At 38.6% G+C, this 17,883-nt stretch overlaps 1 protein-coding gene and 1 pseudogene across 1 annotated transcript; one reads left to right on the top strand and one right to left on the bottom strand.

The window, feature by feature from the left end:
- The first annotated feature begins 1,115 nt into the window (after positions 1 to 1,115).
- On the top strand, positions 1,116 to 5,591 carry IFNG (interferon gamma). The gene is made up of 4 exons (XM_008003945.3): positions 1,116 to 1,354; positions 2,598 to 2,666; positions 2,762 to 2,944; positions 5,394 to 5,591. The coding sequence occupies exons 1-4, from the start codon at positions 1,241 to 1,243 to the stop codon at positions 5,523 to 5,525; spliced, it is 498 nt and encodes a 165-aa protein (XP_008002136.1). The 5' UTR covers positions 1,116 to 1,240; the 3' UTR covers positions 5,526 to 5,591.
- An 11,584-nt stretch (positions 5,592 to 17,175) lies between these two features.
- Positions 17,176 to 17,659, bottom strand: LOC119623868 (large ribosomal subunit protein bL21m pseudogene; annotated as a pseudogene).
- Between the last annotated feature and the right edge of the window lie 224 nt (positions 17,660 to 17,883).

The raw sequence follows: 17,883 nt of genomic DNA, 5'->3' as shown, positions 1-17,883 counted from the left end.
CACTGTAGGTATAAAATATAGACTGTATTTCTTTTTTTTTTTTTTTTGAGATGGAGTCTCACTATGTCACCTAGACTGGAGCATAGTGGCATGATCTCGGCTCACTGCAACCTCCACCTCCTGGGTTCAACCAATTCTCCTGCCTCAGCCTCCCTAGTAGCTGAGATTACAGGCATGCACCACCATGCTCGGCTAATTCTTTGTATTTTTAGTACAGACGGGGTTTCACCATATTGGCCAGGCTGGTCTCGAACTCCTGACCTTGTGATCCACCCACCTTGACCTCCCAAAGTGCTGGGATTACAGGTGTGAGCCACTGTGCCTGGCCCTCCCCATGGGAATATTCTGTACACTGTATTTCAAGGATTTAATATGACAAAAAGAATGTCAAATACCTTATTAATAATGTAGTATACTGATGCATACCGAAGTAATATTTGGGATATATTGGTTTAAATACAATGTATTTGGAAATTATATTTACCTTTTTAAGAAACTTTTATTAATGAGGCTACTAGATCATTTAAATTTACCTGTGTGGCTTGTATTATATTTCTACTGGGCAGGGCTGATCTAGAGCAATTTGAAACTTGTGGTAGATATTTTACTAACCAACTCTGATGAAGGACTTCCTCACCAAATTGGTCTTTCAACCACATTCTTTCCTTGCTTTCTGGTCATTTGCAAGAAAAATTTTAAAAGGCTCCCCCTTTGTAAAGGTTTGAGAGGCCCTAGAATTTCCTTTTTCACTTGTTCCCAACCACAAGCAAATGATCAATGTACTTTGTGAATGAGGAGTCAACATTTTACCAGGGTGAAGGGGGGAGGTGCGAAAAAATTTCCAGTCCTTGAATGGTGTGAAGTAAAAGTGCCTTCAAAGAATCCCACCAGAATGGCACAGGTGGGCATAATGGGTCTGTCTCATCGTCAAAGGACCCAAGGAGTCTAAAGGAAACTCTAACTACAACACCCAAATGCCACAAAACCTTAGTTATTAATACAAACTAGCATCCCTGCCTATCTGTCACCATCTCATCTTAAAAAACTTGTGAAAATACGTAATCCTGAGGAGACTTCAATTAGGTATAAATACCAGCAGCCAAAGGAGGTGCAGCACATTGTTCTGATCATCTGAAGATCAGCTATTAGAAGAGAAAGATCAGTTAAGCCCTTTGGACCCGATCAACTTGATACAAGAACTTCTGATTTCAACTTCTTTGGCTTAACTCTCTCTGAAACGATGAAATATACAAGTTATATCTTGGCTTTTCAGCTCTGCATTGTTTTGGGTTCTCTTGGCTGTTACTGCCAGGACCCATATGTAAAAGAAGCAGAAAACCTTAAGAAATATTTTGTAAGTATGGCTTTTTAACAGTACTTTTTTGTGGTTGAAAATGACTGAATATTGACTTGCTGTAGCATCTCTGATAGACTGTCCTCTCGTACGCAGTCATTTTGAGAACTGGTTTTATTTTGTTAATTATTGACTGGATGAGTTTCTTGACTACATAATCTAGATATTGTTCTAACTTTCTGCTCAGTTTGTATAGAGACTTAAAAGGGATTTATGAATCTTCCAAAAGATGGGCATAATATGGATATGAAGCATAATGATGTTAATAATTTTGTGGTGAGAACTCATTCAGATGTGATAAGTCAAGGAGTATGCATGTTGAAAAAAATGATTGGCTATTAGTTTTTGACTTCTCAGACTCTAAGGTCAAGATTAGCATTCAAAAGTTAATAGGAAACGTTTACAAATTAAAGTAAAAAAGGTCCTTAAAGTTTTGGCTTAAAAAATCACTGATAGGTGATTTTCTCCAAAAAGTTATTTCAACATTCTGCTGCTCTATCTATATTACTTGTGAATTATTCCTGAACTTAGTTGCTCACTGGGATTTTGTAGGAATTATGATTCTGGCTATGGAATGTTTAAAAATTTTAAGTGAGTTTTTTGAGTTTCTTTTAAAATTTTGTTGATGGTTAATGAAAAGTTTTTACATTTTAAATATTTCATTATTTATTTAAAACTTAGTTATTATAATTATAGCTATCATACTAATATTCAGACATTCACAATTGATTTTATTCCTACAACACAAAATCAGACCACACACACACACATACACACACACACACACACACACACGCACACGTTTGGAACTATCTTTTAAAGTTGACGTAATACACTACAGGAAGGCATAGTAGATGTAATAGAAACCTGTACCATTGGGGGGCAGTATTTTATAGTGGGGTGGCTTTGCTGTTTTTTGTTTTGTATTTTTTAGCCTAGCTTGAAAATACTTTCTTTAGCCTACTATAGTTTTTGAGACCCTTGGAGTATCATCAGCTTTGTTGAACTCCTTTGTGACATTGCAATGCAATGGTTATATTGGAAAATAAAAAAGCTAAAAGAGCATAATAGTCTTTGGCTATATCTCACATAAACATTTTGTGAATACTTATTGTTAGAACTAAGCAGAAGAACTGAAAAGGAAATCAGTGAATATTGTCACATCTGAGTTCAATGAAACTTGAAATATATTTTTAAGACAATTTATGGGCTAATTGTAAACCCCCCTTTTTTTTTTTTCCAGAATGCAGGTGATCCAGATGTAGCAGATAATGGAACTCTTTTCTTAGACATCTTGAGGAATTGGAAAGAGGTAAGCTGAATATTCCCATTTGGCTAATTTTCCTGTTGCTTGCTTTCTGATGGATAAATACACATCATCCTCTGTTTGTGTTCTTTCCTTCCAAGGAGAGTGACAGAAAAATAATGCAGAGCCAAATTGTCTCCTTTTACTTCAAACTTTTTAAAAACTTCAAAGATGACCAGAGGATCCAAAAGAGTGTGGAGACCATCAAGGAAGACATTAATGTCAAGTTTTTCAATAGCAACAAAAAGAAACGGGATGACTTTGAAAAGCTGACCAATTATTCGGTGAGGCTCTTTAAATTCTTTCTTTGGTTTCATTGCGGAAGGTCTTGCAAAGCATTTGTTCTCCAGAAAGTAGACATTAGCTATTTAACAGTTGCTAAAGCTATGAACTCAACCCGTAGCTGAAACTCTTACTAATTCTATTTGTGTTTGGATGACTTTGCAAAGCCAGTATGGGAATCACTGAAGTATGTAATGTAGAAAAATGCTGGCATTGTAACTACTGTGTAAAGACAGGTGAATTGACAAATCCAATGAAGAGGAAGTAGGTGAGGAAGTAGTGGGGAGTACTGAGAAGCAATTCTCTCATTGTCCTTTGCTCATATGATGGAAATTCTCTTACTTTGAATGAGAGGCTGTCTGTCTTAATGGAAAGAGCAGTGGGAGGAGCTGAGAAGATGTGTGTTCTCCTCCCATCTCAGCCACCAGGGAACTGTGATGAATCACATGGCTGGCTGGGGCTCAGTGCCCTCATCTTAAAAGGAAACTGTTAGGTTCACTGCATAAGTTTGATGACATTCTTTGCTCCAAAACTCTACAATGCCAAGAATAGAAAATGAGAATGAGATAGAAGAAAGCTACAGCCTTTGAGTAGGGACCAGTGCACCCCACTGCAAGTCTCTAGCCAACCTATCAGATTGTACTGCCTAATTAGAAGCAAGAATGGTTGCTGTTTGTTTTTAGGGAAAAATAGGTAGAATTTATACCTTATGAAAACATTGTTCTATCAAGTCTCTATCAACTTTCAGAATATCTCAGCTGGAGAACTCCTTAGACTCCTAAGTCATACCTCATGAACTTGTATCTTTAAATTATCTTTAAATTATGCCTTCTATAAACAGAAAGATAACATTGAGGCATAAAGACAAAACACGTTTTTCAAAACTTTATCTAGAAGACAAAGACCTCTAGATTCCTTTGGGATTGGCTTTGATATAAATGGGCACAAATGAGAGCTCAAGCTGGCATTTGTGCTCTTAGGATTTGTGCTCAGCTTTCACTATTGCCGGGCCTGCCTCTCATTCCTCTTATGTGAACCCCCAGAAACTGAAAGGAGAGACATGGCAACAGGTCTCCTTTGGTTAGAAACTAGACACTCAGCACTTGCCCCTAACCCAGTGGTGCCCCTGGCTTACTCTTCAGTCCTGGATAAGTCTCTTAGTTTCTTGGTGATGATTTGAACACTGGAAAGTAAAATCTGTCACTTGCAAACACACAGCTTGTAGAAAACTTTTTCTACTCTGCAGTAACTGGGCCTTAAAAAAGTGGAAAAAAAATCTGTGGGTTTCTTCCTTCTGGAAGCTACAAACCTCTGTTTCTTGATGGGCAATCTTGAGTGAGCTCTATTAATTATTGTTCTCTTTGGCTCAGTTGCTAAGCTGAGGTATGTTATGCCCTTTCATAATTAGCCCTGTAGCCTGTAATCCCCCAGCCATCCTCAGAAATGTGGCGAGGTAGCCATAGTGTTCCCAAGATTAGAAAAAACATAATGGCAGAGTCAAGAGGAAAGTAAATGGTCTGGTCCACATTTTATGAAGAATGAAATCACCTAAATGGCCCTATTGGTTAGAGTGAGGAAATGCAAGTAGTTCAGTTTGCTAGCCTAGAAGGTAGGGTACTGGAAAAGTTGTTGCAATTCCTAATTTTAAACTTTATATATCAGTAAGCCATATGTAAATATGATTGGTGGTTATTTTAAAACCTATTATGGAAATTGAGAGACTGACTTAATCTGGGAGAAATTAAAAATTACAGTTTTCACTTGTTTTGGATTTGATGTTTTCTAGGGTACTTAACCTAGATCAGTGGTTCTCAAACTTAGGTGGATGTCAGAATCACCTGGGGAGCTTAGTGAATGCACAGGGTACAGTCCTTCCAATTCATGCCCCTGGATCTCTGAGGTCTTTATTAGGTTTCCAGGTTAATCTGCTACGCACAACAGTGAGAATCATTGACCTATAGTTACTCGTTTGATACATACAGGAGAGACTAAAGTATAAAGTGATATAATTGGTAGATTGATGATAGAGAGGTCATAGAAAGATTGATGATAGAGAGGTCATAGAAACAGTCTTCTCTTCCTTTAGATGAGAAAATAGAGGCTCCGAAAGGTTAGGTAGCTGGCTCAAGGTCAGAATTATTGCACGCATGAGATTCAGATCCACCTTTTTACATTGACTCCACACCAGGGGTCTTTTCACTATATGGTTTCAAGAATTCTATAGGAGTAGATTTAAAGATATGTGATGTACTCCACCACATCATTGCACAACTAGGAATGTAATTGTAATTTTTAGCCTCAACTGCTGAAGAAGTAAATATTGTGTATTAAGGTAATATGGTCCATTTTTTTAAAGGAATAGTTTTATTTTCACTGACCATCATGCCATTAACAGAATATCCTGATGGCTTCTATGCCTGAAATTAATTTTGCTCTTTTCTTTCCCAATAGGTAACTGACTTGAATGTCCAACGCAAAGCAGTACATGAACTCATCCAAGTGATGGCTGAACTGTCACCAGCAGCTAAAATAGGGAAGCGAAAAAGGAGTCAGATGTTTCGAGGTCGAAGAGCATCCCAATAATGGTTGTCCTGCCTGCACTATTTGAATTTTAAATCTAAATCTATTTATTAATATTTAACATTATTTATATGGGGAATATATTTTTAGACTCATCAATCAAATAAGTATTTATAATAGCAACTTTTGTGTAATGAAAATGAATATCTATTAATATATGTATTATTTATAATTCCTATATCCTGTGACTGTTTCACTTAATCATTTGTTTTCTGACTAATTAGGCGAGGCTATGTGATTACAAGGTTTTATCTCAGGGGCCACCTAGGCAGCCAACCTAAGCAAGATCCTGTGGGTTGTGTGTTTATTTCACTTGATGATATAATGAACACTTATATGTGAAGTGATACTATCCAGTTACTGCCTGTTTGAAAACTTGCCTGCATTCTGAGCCACTGCTTTAATGGTATGTCAGACAGAACTTGAATGTGTCAGGTGACCCTGATGAAAACATAGCATCTCAAGAGATTTCATGCCTGGTGCTTCCAAATATTGTTGACAACTGTGACTGTACCCAAATGGAAAGTAACTCATTTGTTAAGATTATCAATATCTAATATATATGAATAAAGTGTAAGTTCACAACTATTTATGCTGTGTCGGACTTTTTCTAAGTGAGAACTGGAGTGAAAGAACTACCTATTAATGAATTAGTAGGGAGGGGAGTCCTTAGCTGTGGAAATTTTAGAGTTACATTTGGTTCCATTAAATGTGGTGTTTCCACTAGCATTTTGTTGGCTTTCACTTTTCCAGTTGGCAGCTCTTTGAATTATCTTTCTAAGATACAGATTTAATTATGTCACTATTCAATTCAGAGGTTCTGCTATGGAATGTAGTTTAAACTGCTCAGCTTGGCACACAGAGATTTATTTCTAGCCCCTTCTCCACCTTCCTATTCCCTCCTTCATTTCAGAATCTTCCTCTCCCTCATCCAATGCTGGCAAACACCACTGGGTGTGGAGTAGTGGGTGTAAGCTCTAGGGGGAAGGCTTGAATTGGAATCCAAGTTATTCCATTACAAGTAGTGTGACCTTTAATACTTTATGTATATTGTCTAAGTTTCAGCTTTATTGTCGGAAAAATAATTGTGTGTTCCTCATAATATTGTGGTACGAATTGATACTTTCACTCAAGAAATATTTATTGGAGTACCTACTATGTGCCTGGTGCTGTTGTAGATCCTTGAGATACCTTACTCAAGCAAAACAGCCAAGGATCCCTGCCCCTGGGGAATTTGAAATTAAGCAAGGGACAGATAAACAATGAACAAAATGCATAATATGTAAGTCTATTGCATGACATTCTCTAAGGTGATTGGTGTCATGGAAAAATAGTTAAAGGAGAGCAGGACAGGGAAATTAGGAATCCTATGTGAGGCAGGGTGGGAGGGCTAGAGGTTTAAAAGAGTAATTATATGTGGCTTCATTGAGGAGATGCCATTTGAGGAAGCACTTGTAAGAAATAAGAGAGGTAGCTATTTGAATTCCAGGCAAAAGGTATATCCTTGCAAAGGCTCTGCAGAGGAGATTTTCCTGGAATGGTAGAAGAATCAGCAGACCAGTGTGCTGCGCCCAGAAGATGAAAGAGAAAACCAGCCACACTTGAGACGAATTCAGGGGAAGCAATGTCCTTAGGGGAGGGCCAGTTTATCTTTTGAGAAGGAGGAAGTTGAGGATATGAAGGATTTGGTTAGTTCTGGGCTGTAAATTCCAGAAGACCCAGTGAGACAAAATAAGAGAGGCGGTCATAAAAGGGAAAGTGCATAGGGATGTGTTGTGAGTCTGAGACTTCTTATGATCACCGACATAAACAAGATAATGGATATAATGAGATTAGTTCTATCGACTATGGAACATACAGTGGTGGCAAGATTGTGAATGTCAAGGATAGAGAGGGTTAGGCATCTGGGGCTTCCTTCTCAACAATTTCACATAACCCTCCAACAGCAACAGTAGGATTATGTGAAATAGATCACACAAAGGATCATTTGAGTCTTCGACAACAATCAGGGGTCATTATTTTGATTATTGGGCAATTAAGTGACAGTGGGTGAGATCTGATTCTGAAACTTTTGAATCTTTGATGAAGCAAGACTGAAAGTAAATTGGGTTATTTTTGGCACAACTACAGCTAATATGATCTGCGACTGGTGTCTCCACTCTTGTTCGTATTAAGATTCTCTGATGCAGACTTTGATGTATAAACAGATGGAGGGCTACTGTGAAACTGTCTTGCCTGGACTGTATTTCCAGACCATACTTCTGGGGAAGGGATTGGAAATTCCCACCATCAATCATCTTGAGAAGTGATTAATCATACCATGTGGAATGAAGCCCCAGGAGATGAATTTTAGTCTAGGGCTGGATAAAACATTCCCTCTCACTGAGGTTGGTCTCAGTTTGGCCCAGACTGTGAGACATGAAGAGATACAAACTGTATTAGGTGTTGTGATGATAGCAGGGAATGAGACAGGGAGAAGATCCTTTAAGAGAACTTGAGTTGAGACTGGCCTATGCAGTGGTTGTCAATTATTCCCTATGTTGTATGTTTCTTCTCTTATGAACACACCTAGTTTCAGAAGTGTGATGGAGCTTGTAGGAGGGATGGACCATGCTTTAGACTAAGAGACCTTGGGGGAAGCTTCCTCTCCCAATGCTAGCAGGGGCAGGTATCTCCCTAATTTTGTAAGCAGCTGGGGCAGCAGCCTGGGCTTGCAGTGTGAGAGCCCTTATCCTATGATGTCCCACCCTTAGTGACTTTCAGAAATTGCTGGCATACCCTTGCTGGTAGGGCAATTTTTGGCAATTAAAATTTGAACATGAAATGTCAATGGATTTTCCTGTTCTTTCTTATCCTGTTCTCTTCATTTTTCTCTTCCTCTCTTCCCATTTGAACAATATTATTCTAAATCAATTAAGTGCATCAGAGTAAGGTAGACATCTGTAATTGCCCACGATGGGCAGCCAAATTCCAGGCACAGTGTGAAGGGAGGAAACCTGATGTGGAAGGTAGCAGAACCTGAGCAGAATGAGGAGAAGGTCCTTGAAGAGGTGAGTGAGCATATTAGTGTCCTATTGCTTTGGTAATAAGTGACAACAAACTTAGTTGCTGAAAAAAAAACCCCACATGTTTATTATCTTATCATAATGGAGGGCAGAATTCCAAAACTAAGCTCAATGGGCTGAAATCAAGGCATCGGCAGGGCTTGTTCCTTCTGGAGACTCCGTTTCCTTGACTTTTCCAACTGCTGGAGGCCACTCTCATTCCTTAGCTAGTGGCCTCTTCATTTTCAAAAGCCAGCAGAACAGTGTCTTCCAGCCTCTCTCATTCTCTCTGAGTCTGATATTCCCTATTTCCTCTTATAAGGACCCTCGTGATTACATTAAGATCACTTGAATAATTCAGGATATTATCTCCTTCTTAAGATTTTTAACTTAACCACATCTGAGAATTTGTGTGTGTGTGTGTATGCCATATAAAGCAACAGTCCCAGATTCAGGGGACTAGGATGTGGACATCTTTGGGGGTCCATTATGCAGTCTACTATAGGTTGGCAGCCTGACATGACATGGGTCCTCTGAACCTTAGCCTAGCAAGGAGGTGCCTATGTGAAAGAAAGGCCTGGAGTAGGCTGTCAGAGTCCAGGCAAGGTGAGGAGGACATCTGTGTCCTGGGATGGCCCAGCATGGGTGTTAGAGTGAAGTAAGAATGGCATCTGCATAGGGGAAGACATATTAGTGCAGATGGGAAATTAATTAAGTAATTATATTAAAGATAATGGGAGCCAGTCTTCCTCACTATTGAAGGAAGCTACAGTACAGAAAAGGAGAAAATTAGAATAAACCCTATGATACTGAATTAGAATTAGATGTGTCAGTACTACCTTATGCTCTTCAATATATAGAGGTAGATACAGAAATAAATAATAGATAGAAATATTAATTCACCCTAACTCTGTCCATTGAGGGGGCCTGAGAGTAGTTAACATCTCAATAACAGTGAGAACACTGATCACCCATACCTTGACTTCTAAATACCATTCTTTGCTAGAAGGAACCAGAACTCCTTGGAGAACTGGCTGATCCCAGAGCAGGGTTAGTGAAAGTACATGGTGTGCTAGAACAAAAGAAGTATTCAGAGGATGATGGAAACATGTTAAAAGGCACAGAAACCAGCTTGAAGGGACTCCCACTGGTCAAATATGAGAAAATTTGAGCATCAAAATAAATAGTGATAGTGACGTACTATGACCGTTTGAATATAATAGGAAACCAGGAGTATATATTGATATAAATGAACACACCGAAAGTTTGATGAGGAATAGTATAGCCACATCATTGCAAAATATCTCCCTATAAAATATTTATTAATTACAAATTGGAAAGGAGTAATTTTATAGTAGAGAAGCTTAGCAGATGCCATCTTAATCAAGGAATAAAAGTGAACATCCTTAGTAATGAGATAAATGAAAAGGGTGTCCTACCTGATAGGATGCAAGGAAACGAACACAGCATACCTTTTGTGATATCTCTGTGAAAGATGCATAACCTATTCTAGTCGTGAGAAAACATACAAATGCAAACTAAGAAGCAATTTACAAAATATCTTGTCTGTAATCTTCAAAGTATCAAAGTTGTATAAGTTAAGGAAAGACTAAGGACTGAAGAACAGTTTTGTTCTGAAATGAATTATAGAGACATGATAGCTAAATGCAATGCAAGTTTCTAAACTGAATACTTATGCAGTAGAAATCATTTTTAGAACAACTTGTGAACTTGAATGAGGTCTGAAGATGAGAGAGTAGTGATATATCAATTTAAACTTCCTGATTTTGAGGTTTGTATCATGGTTAAGCAGGACATGTCTTTGTGGGTAGATAATGCACACTAATGTATTCAGAGGTGAAGGTGCATCAGGATAGCCACTTACTCTGAGATGATTCAGGAAATATAAAGCTTTTCCAACTCTTCTGTAAGTTTGCAATTTCTTTCTTTCTTTTAAGACACCCAGGCTAGAGTGTCACCCAGGCTAGAGTGCAGTTGGCACAATCATGGCTCACTGCAACCTCCGCTTCCTGGGCTCAAGCCATCCTCCTGCCTCAGCCTCCCAAGTAGCTGGGACCACAGGCATGCACCACCATGCTCAGCTGATTTTTTATTTTTGTACTTTTTGTAGAGACGTGGTTTGACCATGTTGCCCAGGCTGGTCTTGAACTCCTGGGCTCAAGTGATTCATCCACCTTAGCCTCCCAAAGTGCTAGGATTTGCAGGGGTTCAGCCTGCAATATTTTTTCAAAATATAAATATGAAAAAGTCACTGTGAGATTATTTCAGAGTCATAGGCTGGTGAGGTCTAAAATTCTTGATAACTCAGAATTCCCCATATTTAACTTGAAACAAGGTGAAATTTCCAAAAGTAATCACATCTATATAGTCACCCCATCCCCATGCTCTTCTTGTAATGTGACTTCTTGTAATCCAACTTAAAGATGAGGGTGTGTTACTCTCCTAAATATTGGGAAGGGGCTTGACTTTGCTTACCAGTGAAGTGAAATGGAAATGCAGTCACATCCTTTGAAGTCTAGGGTACAGTCTCTCTATCTGGTTTCTTTCCATCTCAAGACTTTTGCCCTCAGAACCCAACATCATGTCGAGATGTTGAGGCTGCATGGGGAAAACCATGTGTGCATATTCTGGCCAAGAGTTCCAGTGAGGCCTCCGCTCAACATCAGCACAAATCATCAGATGCGTGTGAGCAAGCCCTTAGATGACTGTAGCTCCAAGCATTTGAATTTTCCAACTGAGGCCTCAGATACCATGCTGCTTGGGATGAAAAAAACCATCGTGGGCTAGGTGCAGTGGCTCACGCCTATAATCCCAGCACTTTGGGAGGCTGAGGCAGGTGAATCACCAGAGGTGAAGAGATCAAGACCATTCTGGTCAACACGGTGAAACCTGGTCTCTAGTAAAAATACAAAAATTACTTGGACATGGTGGCACGTGCCTGTAGTTCCAGCTACTCAGGAGGCTGAGGCAGGAGAATCGCTTGAACCTGTGAGGCGGAGGTTGCGATGAGCTGAGATTGTGCCACTGCACTCCAGCCTGGGTGACAGAGACTCCATCTCAGAAAAAAAAGGAAAAGAAAAAAAAACCATCATGAGAGACTTCCAATTTTAGCTCCAACATATACAGAGCCTGGAAGTTGTTACTCCAGCCTTCAAAACAAGGAAAAGCTGGACAAACAATCGGTGATTTTTTTTTTTTTTCAGTTCCATCATAGAATGGAATTTGCAAGACAATCTGCCACAACAAAATCTGGAGAGTAGGCAAATCCAGAAATTCACAGCCAAGACCTGCTTACTTGGACCTGAATCCACTGAAGTAATTAACTTGTTAAAACACTTAAATGGTAATTTTGATGAGTTGCTGGAGGCTGAGTGTGGACTAGCATGGGAGTGAGATACACCTGGGGGTTGAACTGTGACGGGTCCTCCATGTTTTCATGAGGGTACCCACAGGAATCCCACCAAGTTCTCATGGTGAAGTTCTGAGAAAGATATCCCTGTGGCTCTGGCAGGGGGAGGGGATGAGTAATCCTTGTGAAGTGTGTCCAGAAACAAAGGTCTGCTCTCCAGGGGGAAAGGCTTTACCAGACTCCTGTGAGAGGGCTGTGAGAGAAGGATGTTCCTCTAACTTGAGTCCCTTCTAGTTGTCCTTTTTCACCTAAAGCTATACAAGATGAAACACTTGTGAAGATCACAGTCCTGAAACACAGGCCCACTAAAATGCTGAGATTTAAAGATTATAAAACACGTCCCTTTCCCCATACTTTACTACATACCACAGGGCTCCAGTAATAACAGTGGATCACAGGTGAAAGAGCTGCAAGGCACAGACTGTCTCTAACAAGGAGTAGTTACGGAAGCACAAAGTAAAGATGGGAAACAAAGGCAAGAATGCCAGAGAACTTGAAGCCTCTGGCACACGGAAAGGTGAGAGTAAACAGCCGGAAGTGATAAAGCGAATGTCAAAACCAGACTTGGATATGACATAGAGTTTGAGATTACCAGGTGAGAAATTTAAAATAGCTAAAATTAATATGTTAAGAGAAAAAGGTAGACAACATGCAAGAACAGATGGGTAATGTCAGTAGAGAGATGGAAAGTCTAAGAAAAGAATCAAATGGAAATACCATAAATAAAAAACACTGTGACAGAAATGAAGATTGTCTTTGATAGGCTCAATAGTAAACACAACATATCAGTGAGCTTGAAGAGATTCAGTGAGCTTGAAGAGAATCAGTGAGCTTGAAGATAGGTAAATAGAAATTTCCCAAACTAAAATGCAGAGAGAAAAAATGAAGAACAAGCAAACAAACAGAATAGAACAACACACACAGAAAAGAATATCTAAGAACTGGGAAGGGGGCAATATGTTTTTAAATTTTTTCTTTTTGGCAATTTCAAAATATGTAGCATAACAATAGATCCTCAAAGAATACTGAGCAGAACAAATTGCCGTAAAACTACCCCTAAGAATATGCTATGATTTGTAAGAAGTTCAGGTGTTGTAAACTAATCCCCAACACAACAGTGCTGAGACATGGGACCTTCAGGAGGTGATTAGGTCGTGAGGGCTGTGCCCTCATGAATGGATTAATGTCATTATTGAGAATGGGTTACTTATCCTGAGTGGGTTTCCTTTTAGAATAAATTCAGCCTCCTTCTCCTCCTGCTCCTCTGAACCTTTCTCTCTCAAGCTCTATTACTCGCTCTCATCCATGTGATGCCTTTTGCCGTGTTGTGATGCAGCAAGAAGGTCTTCACCAGGTGCACCCCCTTGGCCTTAGATTTCCCAGCCTCCAGAACTGTAAGACAAATTAATGTCTGCTCATTATAGATTACTCAGTCTCAGGTATTCTGTAATAGCAGCACAAAATGGTCTAAGACAGAATATTATATTCAAATGGCAGAAAAACAAAGAGAAAATCTTGAAAGAGTCAAAGGAAAAAAAAACCCACTTTACCTGTGGAAGAACAAAAAATTACAACAAGCTTATTTTCAGAAGATATGTATATTAGTTTCCCATTGCTGTCGTAACAAATTCACAAACTTGGTAGCTTAAACAACACAAATTTGTTATTTTCCAGTTCTGGATGTCATAAGTGCAAAATCAGTCTCAGTGACTAAAATTAAGGTGTAGGGAAACTCTGTGTTCCTTCTGGAGGCGCTAAGAAGAGAATCTGTTTCCTTATCTTTTTTAATTTCTAGAGGCTGCCTGCATTACTTGGCTCACAGTCTGCTTCCTCCTTGTCAGCTGAGTCCTTCTCATGCTGCCATCTCTCTGGTTCTCTCTCTCTGCCTATATTACCCATTTATAAGAACCTTTGCTTTCATATTGGCTTACCTAGATAATCCAGGATAATCTCCTCATCTGGAGGTCGGGTGATTACCAAACTTAATTTCATCTTCAACCTTAATTCTTTTCCATTTAACCTACATATTTGTAGAAGAAAACAGAAGGTAAACAGATTGGAAAAGAAGAAATTAAACTGTTCACAGTGACATAATTGTCTATGCAGGAAATCTCAAGGAATTCACAAAAAGTTCTTGGAACTAATAGTTGAGTGTTGCAAGGTGACAGGGTGCAAGGTGAATACACAAAAGTTAATTGCTTTGAATATACCAGCACTGAACAATTAAAATTTGAAGTTAAAAACATCATTTACAATAGCATTCAAAACATGGAATAGGTATAAATCTAACTAAAATATGTTCATGACCTCTATGTGGTAAATTACAATGCACTGATGAAAAACATCAAAGAAGATCTAGGTGAATGGAGAAATATTCCATGTTCAAGGATCGGAAGATTCCATAACAAGATGTTATTTCTTATTAGCTTAATCTATAGATTCAACAAAATCCCAGCAAGTATTTTGTAGATACCAACAAATTTTGAAATTTATGTGGAAAGGGAAAAAACAGAATAGCTAACCTTATACTGAAGAAGAACAAATTTGGAGGACTCATACTATTTAACTTGAAAATCTACTATAAGGCACAGTAATTAGTACAAAATGGTATTGGTGAAAGAATAGACATATAAATCAGTAGAACTGAACAGAGAGCCCAGAAATAGACTCACACAAATATAGCCCACTGAGTTTCGACAGAGTAAAGGTAATTCAATGGAGACAGCATAGATCGTTCAACAAATGTTGCTGGAACAATTGGATGCACATATGCAAAAAAAAAATCCTAGACAAAACTCATGGCATTAATACTACACAAATGAAAAACTAGTCAAAAAATGTAGACCAAACACCCAGAACTTATTATTATTTTTGATTCCTTGCATTGCTGTTATTTACTAATTGTATGGGACTCTTTTTGGGATGCTAGAACACTAGAAGACTTACACTTGTGCATTCTTTCATGTTCTTTGGGAGGAAGATTGTGACCGATGCCGACAAGATGAACTGTCTGAATGGAAGCTGACTTGGCAGCCAATTCCAGGAAGGATAATACTGTGATTTTCATTTTTGTTTGAAATGACAGTAAGTAATTGTGGGACTTCAAAACTAGAAAAAAAAAAAAATGGATTATAAACTCATCTGTGAGAAAGGAGAAAAGAAACCTTGTTAGATTGGAAATATCAATATGGAATTGACTTAAAAAAAAGGTAGGTACTTATTGTACTTTCAGTACAAGGGTCACTTATTTGAGATCACTCTGTTCTGTCCTGAATATTAAGGTAAAAACAATTCGTTGTGTACTTTTATGCTTAGATTTGGATTTCTTTGCTAAAGAAACCAAGGTCTCCTTGAAGAGACGTTGATATCACATCTGGGATGGAAAAGTTCAAGTTGAGCTCAGAATGTCTTGTGGCCTGTTATTTGTCACCTGATATTTTATTGATATTACCATCTTTCTTGCCACGGTTATGCAAGTAGCTTTATGCTGCCTCATTTATTGAGTAGTTGGTATTATGCTAGGCTCTGCTAGGCCCTTTATTTGTTATTTTTATATTGTTAATATCATAGTATGTGGTCTGTGCCAGGCTCAGCACTAAGCCCTGTTGACTTGCCAGAAAAAAAAAAAAAGCACCTGTTGATCAATCAAAGCTGTGTATTAAGCCTACTGCAGTAAGGGAGAGAAACCTTGACAGAGTCTTTCTAGGTCTCAGAACCTAGCGGTTCAGAGGAGGTCAGAAGGATATTTATAGGGCTTGGGGCTACGAGATCAAGTGGTTTGAGAAGAGTCTTTCAGTAAAGGGAGACTGAGATTGCGGAATCTGTGGTATGTTGATTTAGGTCTAGTGGAAATGTAAGGCATTCTTATATGTCAAGAAATTCTTGTCGGATAAGCAATATTTTGATAACTGTTTACTCAGGGGAGCAATCTGTTGTCCTGAGAAGGAGGTTGTTTGTCCAGTTAAGCAAACTATTTGTTCAGATAAATTGATTTTCAATACTTTTCTGAAGCAAGCAGTGAAATTATTTACTGGTTTATTTAAGTCACTTTGACCAAGGTGGCTTTCAGCTTCAGTTCTGCTAGTTAAGCTCTGTGGACACAGGTGGTCATAGTTCTCACCATGACCCATTTGTCAGTCTCTTTTGTGACCTCTGACTCCTGGGTTGATGTGTGAGGTCTATTTTTGATATGTTCTTATCAAGACATAGAGCTTAACTCCTCAAAATAACATACTCACACCAAAGCATTAATACTCAGCAATTCAGAATACTTTCTGAAGGTGTCAGAGGGTTTTTCAGGGAAGAACGATTGTCAGTATTCCAGAGATTTTCTTTTTCCAAAGGTCTACCTCAGCTGCGCCATCATGGAGAGGGGAGATTTTTCTCTTTCCTCTACACAGTACCAATTTCTTTTCCTTTCCAGAATTTCCTTCCAGGAACTTCCGATTCTTCACTCTTATTATCCAGAGTAGCTTCCTCTCTTCCTTTGAAGATTTGACTGGAATGGAATTCGTTCCCTGGGGCTCAGTTTCCAGTATAAGTTTATCAAATCATTTCCCACAAAGCCAGGCTTCCCCATACAAAATCCTTGCTACTAGAAAGAATACTTTTTTTGTTTAGTTTATTAGCTTTCATATTTTTCATGATAATTTTATGTGTTAGACGTTATCACATAGTTACACTAAATGGATAATTGATTGAAAGAATTGGAGAGGGTTGAGAAATCTTGATTTCTCTATAATGTAATCAGCATCCGAGTGCTTTGGGAGAAAATACAAGGCCAGAAGTGTCTTATCCTTTTCTGTTTACCTAAAATGAGAATCTGGCTGCTCCATGACGGGGCTTCTTTTGGGCAGATGGTGATGAAAGATCAAAGGTGAAAGTGCCATCACCATCTGAGCTGCATTTTATATGCATTCTATTTAATCTTCACAACAATCTTATCAATGAGGCTTGGAAACTACAAATAACATTCTTAAAGTTTTGCAGCTAAAGAGATCTGAGTCTAACTGAACCCTGAACAAGAGTTGTTAAGTACAGCACATGCTCACTAGTTGCTCATTAGCATAATTTTACAGTAGCCTATTACACATCCTTGGGGGTGGCCATACCCAAGCTTCTTTTTTTCCTTGGAAAGCAATAGTTTATTTTTATACTTCCGCAAATATTAACTCGGTGATTACAACAAACACTGAGCAATCTCAATGCTGTTTATCTGGAGGATGGTCTGAGGGATCACAATGAATTATTTCTTCTTGAAGCTTTTCCTTCTCCTAAATCTCATATTGACTCTTGGCCATATTTCTGTCTTTTCAATGACTGTGGCTTCTACTCAAACAAGATCCTTTCTGACGAGTGGCTTGCCAAGCAGCATGAAGTTGTCTGCCCCAACCAGTAGGACCTTCTCCAGTAGAATTCTCTCTCCACATGCAAGGTCTAGTTCATTTCCAATTAAGATAAGATCTTCAGAGGTTACCTTCAACTGGTGGCTGGCAAAATGCACCATGGGAAAAAGCCTGCCATACTGCCCCGTGGTGATGTAAAGTTGCATCAGAGAATCATTGACATCTTGGTTACAGCCACCCCCAAGGATGTGTAATAGGTTAGTGTAAAATTATACTCATGAGTAACTAGTGAGCACGTGCTGTACTTGTTTGGGTTTCTGTTAAACTTTAGGAATGTTATTTATAGTCTCCAAGCCTCATTTATAAGAATGTTGGTAAAGATTAAATAAAATGCATATAAAATGCTTGGAAGAGAGACAATGCTCTGTAAATGCCTATTATTATTATTGTGATTTTTGTTGAATAAATCAATGAATCATTGTCACTAGCTTCGTCATTCTGGCAAGTTCTGTTTAGTTTCTCTGGGTCTGACAAATTTTCCA

This window comes from Chlorocebus sabaeus, chromosome 11 (genome assembly GCF_047675955.1).
Source record: "Chlorocebus sabaeus isolate Y175 chromosome 11, mChlSab1.0.hap1, whole genome shotgun sequence".
In the NCBI taxonomy this organism is placed as follows: Eukaryota; Metazoa; Chordata; class Mammalia; order Primates; family Cercopithecidae; genus Chlorocebus; species Chlorocebus sabaeus.
The sequence above is the reverse complement of the archived record's forward strand: the minus strand, read 5'-3'. Positions and strand labels throughout refer to the sequence as shown.

Bases quoted from the DNA above. Each gene is read 5' to 3' on its own strand.
- IFNG (XM_008003945.3), top strand. From the start codon at position 1,241: ATGAAATATACAAGTTATATCTTGGCTTTTCAGCTCTGCATTGTTTTG. The intron at 2,667-2,761 runs GTAAGCTGAATA...TTTCCTTCCAAG, and splicing joins TCTTGAGGAATTGGAAAGAG to GAGAGTGACAGAAAAATAAT. The intron at 2,945-5,393 runs GTGAGGCTCTTT...CTTTCCCAATAG, and splicing joins AAAAGCTGACCAATTATTCG to GTAACTGACTTGAATGTCCA.